Source organism: Conger conger, chromosome 1, assembly GCF_963514075.1.
Source record: "Conger conger chromosome 1, fConCon1.1, whole genome shotgun sequence".
Classification (NCBI taxonomy): domain Eukaryota; kingdom Metazoa; phylum Chordata; class Actinopteri; order Anguilliformes; family Congridae; genus Conger; species Conger conger.
Genome location: NC_083760.1, coordinates 84,459,203 through 84,475,295, shown reverse-complemented (window position 1 = coordinate 84,475,295; position 16,093 = coordinate 84,459,203). Strand labels below are relative to the sequence as shown.

Here is a 16,093-nt window from a genome sequence, read left to right as displayed (position 1 = left end):
AAGGCGCAGGGGTGCAGTCAGTTGTCCGCGGCCGCCACCTGAGAGAGCACAGCTCCCACCCCCGTGTCGGAGGCATCCGTCTCAACCACAAACTGGTGGGTAGGGTCGGGGTGTACCAGGATGGGAGCGGAAGAGAAAAGTCTCTTGACCTTGGTGAAGGCTGTCTCAGCTTCGGGGCTCCACCGGAATGGCACTGCAGTGGACGTGAGCTTGGTTAGGGGGGAGACCACTTGACTGTAGGATCGGATGAATCTTCGGGAGAAGTTGGCGAATCCCAAGAAGCGCTGGAGTTGCTTACGTGAGGTGGGTGTGGGCCAGTCGATGACCGCCAGAATTTTCTTGGGATCCGCCCTGATCCGTCCCTTCTCAAGGATGAACCCAAGGAACTCAACTGTGTCGGAGTGGAAGACGCACTTCTCCGCCTTGACGAATAGTCTGTTCTCCGGGAGTCTCTGTAGCACTTGCCTGACGTGTTTCTCATGATCCTTGGCATTAGTCGAGTAGATTAGGATGTCATCCAGGTAGACGAACACATGGCGGCCCAACAGGTCCCGAAGAACATCATTCACCAGGGCCTGGAACACAGCAGGAGCATTGGTGAGGCCGAATGGCATGACCAGGTATTCAAAGTGTCCGAGAGAAGTGTTGAAGGCGGTCTTCCATTCATCGCCCTCACGGATACGGACCAGGTGGTAAGCGTTGTGGAGATCCAACTTGGTGAAGATGGTGGCCTCGTGAAGAGGATGGAACGTGGAGTCCATCAAGGGCAGAGGATACTTGTTCCTCACCGTGATGTTGTTCAGCTCCCTGTCGTCGATGCACGGGCGTAGGGAGCCATCCTACGAAGAAGAATCCCACACCGACGGGAGAGGAAGATGGGCGAATTAGTCCGTTAGCCAGGCAGTCACGGATGTATTTCTCCATAGCCTCCCTTTCTGGTCTGGAGACGTTGTATAGGCGACTTGAGGGGAGTGACGAACCAGGAAGGAGCTCGATGGCGCAGTCGTAGGGTCGATTAGGCGGCAGTGACTGTCGTTTTGGAGACATGGTTGAGGCTGTGTTGATTGAGTTAAACCTGATTGCTTGGAGAGTGTTGAGGCTGTGTTGACATTTAAACCTGATTGCTTGGAGAGTGTTGAGGCTGTATTGATTGAGTTAAACCTGATTGCTTGGAGAGTGTTGAGGCTGTGTTGACATTTTAAACCTGATTGCTTGGAGAGTGTTGAGGCTGTGTTGATTGAGAACGAAAAATTAGATAAAAATATGTACCGACCACATTTTAATCAATGGAGAATTAAGTTGCAGAGGCATCAGGACAGGCTTGGCAGAAGGACTGAAGCTACCAGGAAGAAGCAGAGAGGGGTGCCCGGGAAGGAGGAGCTTCCCAGTGACGCAGAACCAAGCTGCCCTGCCCTCATTGAGAAACCACCACCTTATGCTGGAGCTTCCCCTGCTGGAGGAATGTACCCTGACATTGAGGAGGTCCAAATGATGGTAAGTCAAGTAAATCAATCTGACACTTCCATTACAGATGGAAGGAGACCTGCAGGTCGAAGGACAACTCAGAGAAGGGACTTATCAGGCCAGCTGAGCACCTCCTGTCCTCCCCACCAGAGGGACACCGGCAGCCCTTCCAGAATTCAACACCCCTCCATGCAAATTGCCTGTTCATTACAGAGTGATGACCTACACGACAGCCAGCTGTTTGGAGGAGGATCCATGGCCCATCAGGAACCTTGCCAGAAGCAAGAGCACCCCCTAAAGGCCGGAACTGGAAAAGAGACTTTTATCCTATAGTTCCAGACCCATCAACAATACTCACCAAAACCCAACCTTGAACAACCCATTACACTGTCATAGACTTGTGCTCATCATTTTTGTTCATCCCCTTACATGAACAATGCCAAGCCCTTTTTGCCTTCACCTACAGAAGGCAGCAATGCATGTATTCCAGGCTGCCACAAGGATGTGGCTGCTTGTGGCTCTTGGGGGGCCACTTGGGCATGTCGTGGGTTTTTAACAGCAACTGGTACACCGGTGTAAAAAAAAAGAGATCTCTGCCTTACTCAAGGTAATAAAACTACCATCAAAGCTAGCCGTGATATAATAAAATATAAGACCCTGTTTCCCAGGGCAACACACACGCGGATGCTGCAGCTAAAAGAGCTCCTGACCTACCATCTTGGCCTGATCAGGCCCCTGTACTTGAAATACAGGGATTTACTTTTTACTTTGGTACAGTAGTCTGCCTCCACAACTGAGCAAGAACTCTGGAAATTCAGAGGTTGCTCTAAGGATCCTGTCACTGACATATGGCGCCGCAAGTACACGGGCAAAGTTGTTGCCCCAAACTCCCTGTTGCAACTCCTGTGCAGATTGTCTCAGGGTGTGTGCTGTATCAGGTAACACAGTGTGTGAGCGTGCATGCGTGCGTGCACGTGTACGTGCATGCGTGCACAAGCACAGTAGCACACACATGCACATTAGTGTTACGCCACCTGTAGTGGAGCCGACAATGGCAGTATTCTGGTCCACAGCCTCCAGGAACTGGCGGATGACCAGGGGGATGCTCTGTATTCTCTTCACCTCCTCCTGGGCGTGCAGGAACTCCTTCTTCAGGTTCTTCTGCTCATCTTTGATGTACTCCTCCTGCACCTCCAGGAACTCCAGCTCCTGCTGCAGCTTCTATTGGGGGTGGGGGGTGGGGGGGTGGGGGGGGGCAATGACATCAGCAAAAGCAGCTGAAAACACCATGGGGTCGACATGGGCGTGACTTGGCTCAGGTAGTAAGAGCAGTCGGCTGGCAGTGGGAGGGTTGCCAGTTTGATCCCCCGCCCAGGCTGTGTCGAAGTGTCCTGAGCAAGACACCTAGCCCCCAAATGCTCCTGACGAGCTGGTTGGTGCCTTGCATGGCAGCCAATTGCCGTCGGTGTGTGAGTGTGTGTATGAATGGGTGAATGAGAAGCATCAATTGTACAGCGATTTGGATAAAGGCGCTATATAAAAGCCAACCATTTACCAGAGACACTGGCAGCTACACATGCTAAATATGAAGTGAAAGCCAAGGATACATTGAGTGGTTAAATGAAGTAAAGAACACAGTCAAACAGTAAAAAAGTAAACAATAATAAAAAAAACTATGGCATAACTTCAATCCATTATTCTTTTTTTTTGTTGTTGCAAGAAGTAGGCTAGTTCTATAATGACTCCCTTTAGATTTCATTTTTCTTTGTCATTAGGAATATGTATACTAATAACAACAGGAGGGATTAAATTAACTGAAAGCTGCAACAAACACACTTAGGGAAACTAGCAGATACTATGCCAAAGTTTTTTTATTCATTCATGCTGTTGTGATTTCATTCATGAATTCAACCATTTAGAGCAGGCACTCACACTTTAGTGGCATCTTTTTGAGCCAAGACTAAAGTCCCCCCAAAATAACTGCCAATATCACTGCGTGAGCCTAGTGGCCTAATGTCTATAAAAATGACTGTAGACAAAATACTTGCCCATCGTTCGGCAAGCCCATACCTGAGCTTTTTCAACAATCACCCCGATCTCCTCCATGTTCGTTTTCTTTTCACCTAGCGTCTTGACGTTACCACGTACATAAAAGCGGAAGTAGCGTCACTGTCAAACATTTGCTAGGGTCTTGTGGGTAGTGTAGTAGTGTCTTTTTAAAGCCAACCGTTCAAATTTGCTCAATATCAAGGTGTTCGCATAAACAGTACATGCAAGCATAGTGCCTAGGAGTTATTCTTAAGAATACCATACCATTTACATCATACAGGAGTGAACAATTACTGTCCGTATGTAGCGCAAAACAGTGATTTATGAATGCAACATTAGTGTGTATGTGTATCATAAATGATTAGGCATATTATCTGCGGCCAAAACCTAAAAATACACCATATAAGGCCACGGTCATGCAGCATGTGTTGACAATGTTATCAACAAGCAATGTTTAAATACTGAAAAACACCTGCTCTTTTTCAATCACTGTACTGGCGATTCCAACACTGAGCAGCAGGTGTCAGGTTAGACATTACATTTACATTAATTTGGCAGATGTTTTTATCCAGAATGACTTACAAAATCGGAGAAACATAAATCCATCCACCGGATTAACATGGGTAATGCTGCTGATTGCCCAGCCAGGGAATAAAGATGCAGCACCATTACATTAATACACCAGCACAAGTTAACTAAGCAATAACCAATTAAAAACTAGGCTATAGGCCTGCATAAGCCATAAGAGCTAAATTATAACCAAAAGTAATGAAACATAACTTGACTAGTACAAATATGGGAGTAAAAAAAGAAAGATAAATAACTGATAATGTCAGATCAAGAAATATATATATATATAATCAACTACAGTAAAACTTGTTTCATCTTGAGTTATCACTGATAAACATGATTTACACTCCAATGCTTTCATTACAGTGGATTAATTACAAATATAAATGGTTGGCATTTATATAGCATCTTCATCCAAAGCACTGTACAATTGATGTTTATCATTCACCCATTCACATACACACACACAGACACAGACGGCGATTGGCTGCCATGCAAGGCGTCGACCAGCTCGTCAGGAGCATTTGGGGATTAGGTGTCTTGCTCAGGGACACTTCGACACAGCCCGGGCGGGGGATCGAACCGGCAACCCTCTGACTGCCAGACGACTGCTCTTACTGCCTGAGCCACATCGGCCCTACTGCCTGAGCCATGCTAATAAGGTCACGGAACACATGCCACTTCCTGCTGATGACAAGAGAGCAAAAAAAAGTTTGTTCTGTAGTTACTGGCATATTTCTCTTACGAAACAAGGCATATTGCCACTCCGGACACAGTTGTTTCAGCATTTCTCAGTGAGTATTTTTTTTTTCCAACCTTTTCAACGTTACATCTTAAAATTAAGTGCAGGGAAACATTTTGCTACGTGTACCATCAGCACTATCACTACCCAGGTAAAAGCCTTTCATGAATTTGGAATATAAACCCTTGGCTATCCATATTTCCAGAGTATGTGTGTGCTTTCTTCCCAAAAGAAGTGCAATCAAAAGAAATACATGCATTCATTATGGTCTGGACACCAGTCTGTCATTAAGCTTTCTCTGACATCCTCTTCAGGTGTTAGCTGATCCATATTTGCCTCTGTGCTTATTTCCATTTTAATTTCATTATTTATTGTTGAAGTGCATGAGCCAGTGGTGTTTAAACAGGGTCATGTCCTTGCAAAAACAATACACTGAATAGATTTATGGTTGAGATAAAAAGATGAGGAGACACAGGAGACAGAGTTTCAGCTTGTATTTCCTGGTACTTACCGCAAAATGTGTTAAACAATATCAAAACACTGGGGGTGGGGGGCGGGGGGGGGGGGGTGACATATATGTTCTGCACAGCAACACCTATGCAGAGATATTTCTGTACCCTGCAGATAAAACTAAAACTGGGGGTTTCCATCTTGCAGTGAATGCTGAAATATGAAATACAGAGACCCCTGATGTAGTCTTCTCTATATTTTAGAGACTCCTTTACAACTGGAAGCATTTTTTGTGTATCTTCTGTGGTCTGCCAGGTAGTTTGATGTCGCTGAGCTCACCAGTGTGTTTTTAATTCCAAGTGATGTACTAACATTTGTGTTTGAAAAGTGTTTTCAGCCGCAGAACTGCTGCTCACTGGATGCTTTTGTTTCATTATCTCTAAACTAGTACATAAAAATCCCAGGACGGCAGCAGTTTCTGCGATGCTGGTAGCACCCCCACCACAGCTAGCTCTAACAATCACACCACAGTCAATGTTACTGAACAACAGCAATATCTTTTTAACTGCGAGTAGTCAGAGAAGTACGGGTTATGAGAAGACAAGAAGACATGTCTGTGTGTCACGGCTGCGTTTTCAGTACAAGGAACTCCATGTGGCTCAGTGTGAGTGTGCTGGTGCTTCTGCTGCAAGGTGAGTCTGTCCCACAAAAGAAAGATGTTCAGTTAAGTTACGCTGCATTACGTTGCTTTAAGTTACATTAAGTCAAGTTATGTTAGGTTAAGTTAAGTTACATTAAGTTAAGTTACGTTAGGTTAAGTTAAGAAGTTCAGTTTAAGGGAGAGCTGCAGACTGATAATTAAAGATATTAAAATGGATAAAGGATATAAAAAGATAAATTGTAATGAGTGAGAGGTGACAATCCTTTACTTGTCTTTCTTAACATATACTGTAAGCAGAAAATATTATCTTCTCACCCAGTTCAATATTTGTCTGCACTCTCCACTGATTGGATTAGTCATCAAAATGTATAAGATAAACACATATTTAATTTAAAACTCTACAAATACTACAAATTGCTAATCAATTAGTACTTTTCTGTAGCCTATATGAAAACTGTCTTATTAATGCTCGTACTTAATGTAATCATACTTACCTGACCTGGACCTACCTGATATGAAATCATACATAAAAAGATACCTTGTTTCATTCAATCTCAAAGAGAGTTTGTAAGGAATAGCAACCTATCTGTCTGCCTAAATGTCCGTGGTCATGGCAGCCAATGTGCAACAGCTGTCTGTCTAACTTCAATGAACCGTGAGAAACTAGTTTTTAGACAACTATCACCTGCATTCTGAAAGGGTTCTTTGGATTGTTTCCATAGAGGCACCCTTTAATATTGTTCCTTATGGAACCCTCCATCAAAGGTGTGAAGCATCAGAGCTTGCGGACAAATAACTATTTTGCAAGAAAAAGAACCCTTTAACTAGGTAGGGTTCTTCTATGGAATCACTGGGTTCCGATTGGAACCATTTTTTTCTGGGAGTGTACTATAATCAGGATGCCATCAACAATATAATGAATAAAAAAACACTAATGTTGTTTTCTTCTTCCTTCCAGAAACCTCGGGGCAGATTGTGACCCAGACCCCAAGCACAGTCGTGTCGAAGCTGAATGGGAACGCCACTCTGTCCTGCAGGTTCTCCCACACACCGGACCAGGAGGTGAAAGGGGTCATCCTGTACTGGTACCGCCGCGGGCCCAAAAATCAGGACGAATATGCCTACCCCACCTCCCATGCCCTACCGGAGTACCAGAACCGTGTCCAGACCATTGAACGCAGTAAGACCGCTGAGGACAAGTCCATGGTCCTGTTGAACGTAAGCTGGACAGACTGTCACAGGTACCACTGCCTGCTGTCATACGATATCGGGAAAAAACCGGAAAGGAAGAGGGGATCAGGAGTACTGCTCCAGCTGTACGGTAATCAGCATTTTTTTCTTTAAGCATTTGCAAGGACAAAGATCTCCTTTACGTTCTTTATTTAGGTGGCAGTTACATTGGTTGTTTAGATTATGCCTTACTCAGCTAAGTAAGGGGAAACCTGTAACTGAGTGGCGAAGGTACATGACTGGGTCCCAGAAGGTTGGTGGTCCAAGCCTTAGTGTAGCCATGATTACGTTACATTATTGGCATTTTGGCAGACGCTCTTATCCAGAGTGACGTACAGTTGATTAGATTAAGCAGGAGACAATCCTCCCCTGGAGCAATGCAGGGTTAAGGGCCTAGAACAAGGGCCCAACGGCTGTGCGGATCTTATTGTGGCTACACTGGGATTAGAACCACTGACCTTCCGTGTCCCAGTCATTTACCTTAACCACTACGCTACAGGCCGCCCAATAAGATCCAAACAGCTGGGGATCGAACCGGCAACCCTCCGACTGTCGGACGACTGCTCTTGCTGCCTGAGCCATGTCGCCCCCGTGTGTGTGTGTGTGTGGGCGTGCGTGCGTGTGTATACGTGTGCATGTGTTCACGTGTGTGTGTCTGTGTGTGCGTGTGTGTGTGTACGTGTGTGTGCCCGTGCGTGTGTGTATATGTGTGCATGTGTTCATGTGTGTGTGTCTGTGTGTGCGTGTGTGTGTGTGCCCGTGCGTGTGTGTATATGTGTGCATGTGTTCACGTGTGTGTGTCTGTGTGTGCGTGTGTGTGTGTACGTGTGTGTGCCCGTGCATGTGTGTATATGTGTGCATGTGTTCATGTGTGTGTGTGTGTGTGCCAACTCTCGCCCCAGATTCTATGACCTTTGGCCGTGTCCCTGATATGGAGAGCAGATTGCGGTGTTCTGTGAGAGTGTCTCCGGACCCCGGCTTCCGTCTCAGCATGTTCCAGAACGGCGAGTACGTCCACACTGTCTATACCGTCACCCCCAGCCCCAAATACTCCACGCTGTCACTCATCCTCCCGATCCTCGACGGCGTGAGGTACGAGTGTCGACTCAATCACAGCTCTGATGTGCTCCTCAGGGAGGCCTACCACATTCCAGGTGAGTCCGCGTTTCCACACTGCTCTTGAAATACGTCTTTTCTTCTCACATTTAAAGTGTTTGTCAAGCCACGAGACAAAGACGTAGGCCTGTGCATACCTTTTTAACCCTATAAGGTATAAGATCACAAAGACAGTTTGTGAGTAGAATGTTCGAAGCTGAACGTTCTAGTGCTGATGTAACAAATGCTACTGGTAATTGAAACAATGGGGTTCTAGAACACAGACGTACTGTGTTTTAATAAACATTCCAAAATATGTACTCTTCAATGAGGGAAATGTACCAAAGGGGAAGTAATGAAAGGTCCTTTTATGTGCAGTATCCAAACTGTTATTCCCAAACGTGATAGCAGGAGTTCTGACCCAGAGCGAGGCTGTTTCTTCTCTTGTGCCGTGTGTGTCCTATGTCCAGTGTTCGTGTCTAAGCATGTCTGTTTCTCTGAACTTACAGAATTCCCTGAGCCAGTCTTCCTCTACGTGGCCATTCTGCTTGTGCCCTTCATCGTTTGTGTCATCTTCCTGACTGTGCTCCTCATCCAATCCAGGCACTGAGGATAGGCTTCCTGCAAACATGTGTAACTGCCCAGAGGAAACCTTGTCTTTGCTTCCTCAGAATATTACAAAGAAAAAAGACCCAAACACAAACTACTTAACCGTGTTAAAATAACATTAACCGAGTTTAGATTAGTCGAAAAAGGGACCACACAGTTAAAAGTACTCTATAAAGAGTTGTTGTTGTTTTTTTTTGTTTTGTTTTGTTTTTACATTGAACTTTTTTTTGTGTGGGCCTTTCCAACTGCCAATTTCAGTGCAGGATATACAAAGATCATGTACATGGTAAATGGACTGCATTTACTATATAGCGCTTTACAACTGATGCCTCTCATTCAGCCATTCATACACACACACTCACACACAAACGGAAACAGGCTACCATAAAAGGTGCCAAACAGCCTCTTAGTGGTTAGGTGCCTTGCTCAGGGACACACCAAGAGTGGGTGATTGGACTGTCAACCTTCCGACCGCTCATATCAACTAAGCTAATATCGCCCACATACAAGGAATCTGCCAGTTGCTGTAAAAGGCCAAATGCAGGGAGAGCCAAACTGCCTGGAAACTAAGGCTTGAAAACTTCTGTCATGCAATGTTCTTCCACCTATCACATCATTTAGAAACTACAGAGCCGTGGGGGGAGGGATGTTAAAATGATGTTCCACTTAAGCGTATCGCGAAAGGCGTATTGCGAAACCACATAATCTTTAGGTGTTGTTCCTCTCAAAGAGCTTGCTAACATGCTTATGCTTATTAAGGATGAAAAAAAAAAAAAACTTGTACTTGTACTTGTACATATATACAATATATATATATATATGATGTATACTTTTACATAGATAAAACTATAAATGTACAGTAAATATCAATGAAAATTATTATTCTTTTTTAAATGATCAGACTTATAAAAAAAAAATTATGCTTGGGGTGTTTACTTCTTTTTTTGGCATTGTGGATGTACTGAACGTTGAAAAAGCCTATTGAACTTGGCCTAGCAAAAATGGAGAAATGAGCTTTCTGATAAACAATGTCTGAATGTCTGAGACTTATTGTGCCATAGCGCTTCTGTGATTTCAACTGTATTGTAACTTCCCATTTGTATGATTTGACATTCTGACTCAAGTGGGAACCCACACTCAGTGAGCAATTCGTGAGGTAGACCTGTATACCAACTTGTTATTGCAAATATTGAATCAGTCAATCATGTAGCAGAAACTAAATGCATAAAAACAAGAAGATGTGGTCAATAGGTTCAGCTGTTTTTCAGACCAAATGTCAGAATTAAATGTGATCTAAGTGACTTTGACCGTGGAATGATTGTTAGTTCCAGACAAGGTAGTTTCAGTATCTCAGAGACTGCTGATCTCCTGGGAGTCTCGAGAGTTTGCAGAAAATGGTGTGAAAAACAAACCAAAAAAACATAATCTGCGGGCAAAACGGCTTGTTAATGAGAGAGGTCAGAGGAGAAGGGCCAGACCGGTCAAAGCTGACAAGGTGACAGCAATGCAAATAAGCACACATTACAACAGTGGTATGCAGAAGAGCATATCTGAACACACAACACATCAAACCTCTAAGTGGATAGGCTACAGCAGCAGAAGACGTCTAAAACATAATAAATACCTAATAAAGTGCTTCCTGAGTGTATTGAGCTTTCAGTTTCTTAGTGCATCACTTCTTTTTCTTTGTTTCCTGGTTTCGGTTGAACAAGAACAGAAACAAAATGTAGGGTCCTCATTTCAGCTTGACAGACAGTCCAAACGGACAAGGATATGAAAATGTAAACATGGCCGTTAGCTTCAGTGGAAGCTATTTGCAGTTGAAGAATTGGATTCAGACCATAGAGTGTACATATGAGGTAGAGAGGGTAAGAATTGGATTCAGACCATAGAGCGTACATATGAGGTAGAGAGGGTATCGGCCAGTCCAAGGAAGTAGGAGTATTTATAATTTACACCTTTGGTTGAAAGTATTCTAGCTCTCCACAAAATAAGATCTTGTATTGTAATTCTAGGGAGCTTAAAATTGACCCACACCCACATCACTGCTGATATAAAAACACCACAGATCAGAGAAGTTGGTTATGCTGGTGACCATTATGTTGGAAAGTTGATCTATCAGACAAATTTCCCACTAAAGACCCATAGGAAGTGCTAACTTCATTCTTTCAATGCCTACTCTTATAGCCTGTCAATACCTTATCTTATAGCCAGTATTAGGTGTACCAACAGTCCAACAGTTCAGTTCAACACCATGTGTGATGTCAGCAGGATTGAGTTGAAAATACAAGGGAGAAAAGATGACACAAACATTTGAATAGAAAACAGTAACAGTAAGTGTCTTTAACCCTCCTATTATGTTAAGATTTTAGGACCACTTTCTCTCACCCCAGCCACAGCATAGTGGCACATTGAGATTTTGTGTCAGGTTCACAGAATCACAATAACTTTTGAAGTTGCCATCAGCAGTAGACAACCAATCCCAGTTAAGATCACCAGTAAGTATGCCCAGACAAATGAAACTATATGCCTGAAATACGTAAGACAGATCATTCTGATTTTAGCAGATAGTTTATTCAGTTTATTATTTTTTCTTTGGTTTGCAGCCTTGTTACCATCTCCTCAAAGGTGGTCATACTTGCATTGAAATGTGCATGTATATACGGAAAATATTACATTACATGACATTTGGCAGATGCTCTTATCGTAGATACCTGGAGCAAGGCAGGGTCAAGGGCCCAACGGCTGTGCGGATCTTATAGTGGCTACACCGGGGATTGAACAACCAACCTTGCGTGTCCCAGTCATGCACCTTAACCACTACGCTACAGGTCACCCTATAGATGTAGATGTAGTTGTCACTGAAGAGATTGTTCCACTATTACTGCTGTGTATGTACTGCTGAAACACCTGGCTGACATTTCAGCAAACAACCTGCCCAGGTGTTTTTTGTTTGTGCCCCGTTACCACATATACAAAAGGGGCCATCTTTGGATTGGCATTTGCCTTGTTGGGGAAAATGGATGCAGGCAGAGGCCGAGGAAGAAGACGTCGCGGAAGAGCAAGAATAGTTGTGTCTGATGAATCAGAGCCACAGTTGTTGATCATGTGATAAATCATGGTCTATCCCTGAGGGAAGCAGGTTTGAGGGTTCAACCAAACTTGCCTAGATCCACAGTGGCTTCAATAGTGAGGATTTTCAGGCAAACCAGCAGGTACTATACAATATTTAGAGCATTCTGACTGAAGGAATTCAGTTGATGTGTATATTACAGTAGTACTGTGATTTGAGAAGTCTCTAGAAAAAGCAGATGTATCAGTGCACATTTGTCTTTGACTCACTACAGGACCCAGCGGTTACCTCACACAGGGGGAAGGGGAAGAATGTTTACGCCTCAACAGGAGGATGCAATAGTTGGGATGGTAATTGCCAACAACAGCATCTGGCTAAGAGAAATACGAAACAACATACAGACAACATTTTATTTACAAACATTGACAGTGTTAGCACAACAACTATTTCAAGAGCGCTACAGAAACATCAAATCCAGATGAAACAGTTGTACACTGTCCCCTTTGACATGAACTCTGAGCGTGTCAAGGAACTCAGATACCAATATGTCCAGGTAAGATATCTAAGGTCATTTTGAACAACACAGCACACAGGCATTTTCTTTGAGATTTTGCACAGTAAGCTATACAATTTGTGACATATTGTACCTTGTGTATTCTCAAATTTACTATAGAGAGTCATGGAGCTTGAGGCCAGTGAAACTGAACACACATTCATCTACGTGGATGAGGCTGATTTCAACTTGGCAAAAAGACGCCGCCGTGGACGGAATGTAATCAGGAGAAGGGCAACTGTAGATGTTCCAGGCCAGAGGGGGGCTAACATAACCATGTGTGCAGCAATATCTGTTGATGGACTGCAGCTGCATAAGGCCATCATTGGCCCATACAATTCAGCAAACCTTATTGCTTTTCTTGATGAACTGTTTGAAAGGCTTTCAGCAGAAAGAGAGCAAGAGAGTGCACCAGTATATGTGATTGCATTGGACAATGTGGCCTTTCACCACTCCCGCCAGGTCACAGAGTGGTTTACGGCCCATCCCAGGATGATGTTGTTATTCCTGCCACCATACTCGCCTCTCCTCAACCCCATTGAATAACTATTTTCTGCATGGAGATGGAAGGCTTATGACCACCACCCACATGACCAGATGTCACTCCTCGATGCAATGGCTGCTGGGTGTATGGACATAACAGTGGATAAGGCACGCAAAGAGATTTTTTCCTCGGTGTCTGGCAAAGGATAACATTCGCTGCGATGTTGATGAAAATCTATGGCCAAATGCAGAGGACAGGATGGATGGGCCAGGCCAACAGTAGATAAACAGTAGACAATATGTGTGAATTACTGTATACAGTGAGAATATTGCTATTTGGTATGCATTTGTTATTGATTGTTATGTATTGAGTAATTGATTGTATTAAATTTTCTTTTCTGAACAACAGTATATTTCACTGTGAACAAATACAGTAAATCCCCTGAAGAATACTGTCGCTTTCGATTTGTTTCTTTATCATATTTTACATTACACAGTAAAAATTGTTATTCTGGGTTTCCGATACAGTAAAACATTCATTAATTTACAGTTTACTGTAAATTTACCTACCTTGAAATATTTGTGGATGCAAAAATAGAGGAAAGGAAAATACATAATATATGTATTTAGCAATGCTCCAAGTTGTTTGTGTTTTGCAGTTCATTGAACATTGAGTGACAAAGTAGTCTTATGGGAGAAAGCATATGCTATAGTTATGGCAGCATGAGTCACTTTTGGGTGAAATATTAAGTGTTTTGATGGTTGAAGTGCATTTTGCACCAAAGGTTAACTGATGTGCTCAGGTGCGTGTTTCAAAAGCACACTGTGTGAAGAGTTTTGAAAAAGTGGACATGGTATTGAGACAAGTGTGAAAATGATTGTAAAAAACTGTAATATAATTAATACTGTATAATATCTATGTTAGTTGTTATTAGTAAGTAGTGCTATGTATGAAGTTTGACAAACAAATCCTGGTTAACCAAGAGGAAAGGCACACAGCTGACCTTTATTAGTAATCAGACCACACATGGTAGACAATTGGAATCAGTACCGGAACGCAGGAATGACAGTAAGCAAGCCAGTACCACTAATAGTGGAATAGCTAATAGTGGTACAAGCAGAAACAGTCTGTTCCTGGGTTCCATTGGTGTCGCACAGCAATCTGCGGAGGACAAAGGAACATTGTGAGATAAAACTTCTCTTCTGTTAACATCCTGTTTCCAGTTCCCTTGTGATCTTTATTCTTTTAAATATGTCTTTCCTTCTTCATTCTGAACATGAAAAAAGCATGTTTGTGGGTGTTTTTCCTGGAACAAATCCATTGAGCAGTACCAATTTGAACACAATGCAATAAAAAGAGCAGCTTTAATATGTCAGTAATATCAATAACTTTTTTATTTAATTAAGTAAATAAATTTGGCACCAAACTTGGGGTTATCCCAATTTGGAATTCTCAAGTTGCAGCTGCATTCATGCTGCAAACCTCACTGCTGTTTCAAGACAGCATACACATCCAAGATTCTCCTCCGAAACACGTGGAGTAGCCAGCTGCTTCTTTGCATGCCGCCGACAACAGCTAAGCTTGCCAAAGTCGAAAGGAATACCTTTCTCATGTGGTAACTGTAACTGTAATCGACATGATGACTGAGCAGCAGGGTCACTAGCAGGGTCACTAGATAGAACCCAATCCAACTGGACCTTCATCAATTACACATCACCCAAGATGTGTAGATCTACCGGCCACAGTTGCCACTGGCACTATGCACAGCATAGTGTCTTAACCGAATGAGCCACCTTGCAGCCCAATAACAGTAACCTTGATTGGAGGGGGGGTGATCATGGGAACACCAATAAGGATGTATCACAATATAGGGGGTCCTATTGGTAACTGCCCTTAAACTTATACATTTTTTAAAACCTGATATGAAATTTTAACACTTTTTGATATCAAGAAAAATGATGAAATGCTAAAATGGCTTGCCATGCACCTTAGCTTTATTTTGAGCAGTGCGCTACGTCAGGCTGCCAAGTCAGGCTTCAAAGCTCCCTCCATAGGAATTGAATGCCTTGATGCCATGTTGAGTGTTTTGATGCTGATCATGTGAAAGCAGTAAACAGGGGTATCCAATGGTTACAATGGTCTCATTCCTGTTTTATTCAAGTGCAACTAAACTGACAAAAGTGCATTAAAAAAACTATGGACATGGATTCATATGAATGCCAAAAATGTGATGAACTATTGTGGCACCCCTGCTCCCACATGTTGTGCCACGTGGGTGGAGAACCCTGGAGGGACCCGCGCAGAGCAACCGCACAGACGTCGCGCATTAGGAGAGGTCTGGGAAGGAGTGTATCTTCCTAGAGAGGTGATGGGGAGATCAGCACCTTGGAGAGAGATGAACCAGAAGAACCGACATGAGTGAATGGAAGCCACACCCCCTGGGGAAGAAAGAGACGACTGGCTGCCCCTACACTAGCCGAGATGCAAGGTGCAGAAGCAGAGGAGGGGTCCAGAGGGATGATGATGGAAGCGGTCATCAACGAGCTGGCCAGGTCCCAGCGGGCCCTGCAGGAAGCGGTGGTCGAACTCTGTCGCCTATCTCCTCGTGACGGATCGAGACGAACCCCCCGAGATGTGTTGATGAAAATGACGGGCGACGATGATGTTGAAGCGTACCTCCATGTGTTTGACTGCGCAGCCCAACGCGAAGAATGGCCACAGGCAGACTGGGCGGCCATACTAGCCCCCTTCCTGACAGGGGAGGCCCAACAGGCCTACCGGGATACGGCCATGGCTGATGCCATCGACTACCTCAAGTTGAGGAAAGCCATCCTGGCCCGATATGGGTTCAGCCTACCCGTACGAGCCCAACAATACCACGACTGGTCATATGACGCCTCCCAGCCTGCCCGGTCCCAAATCGCCGCCCTGACCTGCCTGACTAGGAGCTGGCTGGCTGAGGAAGATGGGCCACCCTTGTTGGAGAGGGTGGTGTTGGACTGATGCACCCGCGCCCTACCGAAGGAAGCCAAACGGTGCGTGGCACAGATGGGCCCCGCCTCTGTAGAACTACTAGTAGGCCTCCTCAAAAACCATCAGGTAACCCAGAAGAT

The 16,093-nt window shown here is 44.1% G+C and overlaps 2 protein-coding genes across 4 annotated transcripts in view; one reads left to right on the top strand and one right to left on the bottom strand.

The window, feature by feature from the left end:
* psmc4 (proteasome 26S subunit, ATPase 4) overlaps positions 1-3,594 on the bottom strand; it is a 49,032-nt gene extending 45,438 nt beyond the window's left edge. The window contains exon 1 of the mRNA XM_061261759.1: positions 3,535-3,594. Coding sequence (XP_061117743.1) covers positions 3,535-3,570 — 36 coding nt within the window. The 5' untranslated portion in view covers positions 3,571-3,594. The remainder of the gene's footprint in view (positions 1-3,534) is intronic.
* A 1,163-nt stretch (positions 3,595-4,757) lies between these two features.
* LOC133109847 (uncharacterized) lies at positions 4,758-10,518 on the top strand. 3 transcript variants are annotated; one of them, XM_061219551.1, is made up of 5 exons: positions 4,758-4,877; positions 5,851-5,967; positions 6,895-7,257; positions 8,069-8,320; positions 8,771-10,518. In XM_061219551.1, the coding sequence occupies exons 2-5, from the start codon at positions 5,868-5,870 to the stop codon at positions 8,869-8,871; spliced, it is 816 nt and encodes a 271-aa protein (XP_061075535.1). In that variant the 5' UTR covers positions 4,758-4,877; positions 5,851-5,867; the 3' UTR covers positions 8,872-10,518. The 3 variants fall into 3 exon arrangements, with proteins under 3 accessions (XP_061075535.1, XP_061075526.1, XP_061075543.1); XM_061219542.1 differs by having other exon boundaries at positions 4,761-4,976; positions 5,724-5,967; XM_061219559.1 differs by having other exon boundaries at positions 4,782-4,877; positions 5,724-5,967.
* The last annotated feature ends 5,575 nt before the right edge of the window (positions 10,519-16,093 follow it).

Coding starts and splice junctions, on each gene's coding strand:
- LOC133109847 (XM_061219551.1), top strand. CDS start 5,868: ATGAGAAGACAAGAAGACATGTCTGTGTGTCACGGCTGCGTTTTCAGT. Junction 5,968..6,894: donor GCTGGTGCTTCTGCTGCAAG/GTGAGTCTGTCC, acceptor TCTTCCTTCCAG/AAACCTCGGGGCAGATTGTG. Junction 7,258..8,068: donor AGTACTGCTCCAGCTGTACG/GTAATCAGCATT, acceptor CTCTCGCCCCAG/ATTCTATGACCTTTGGCCGT.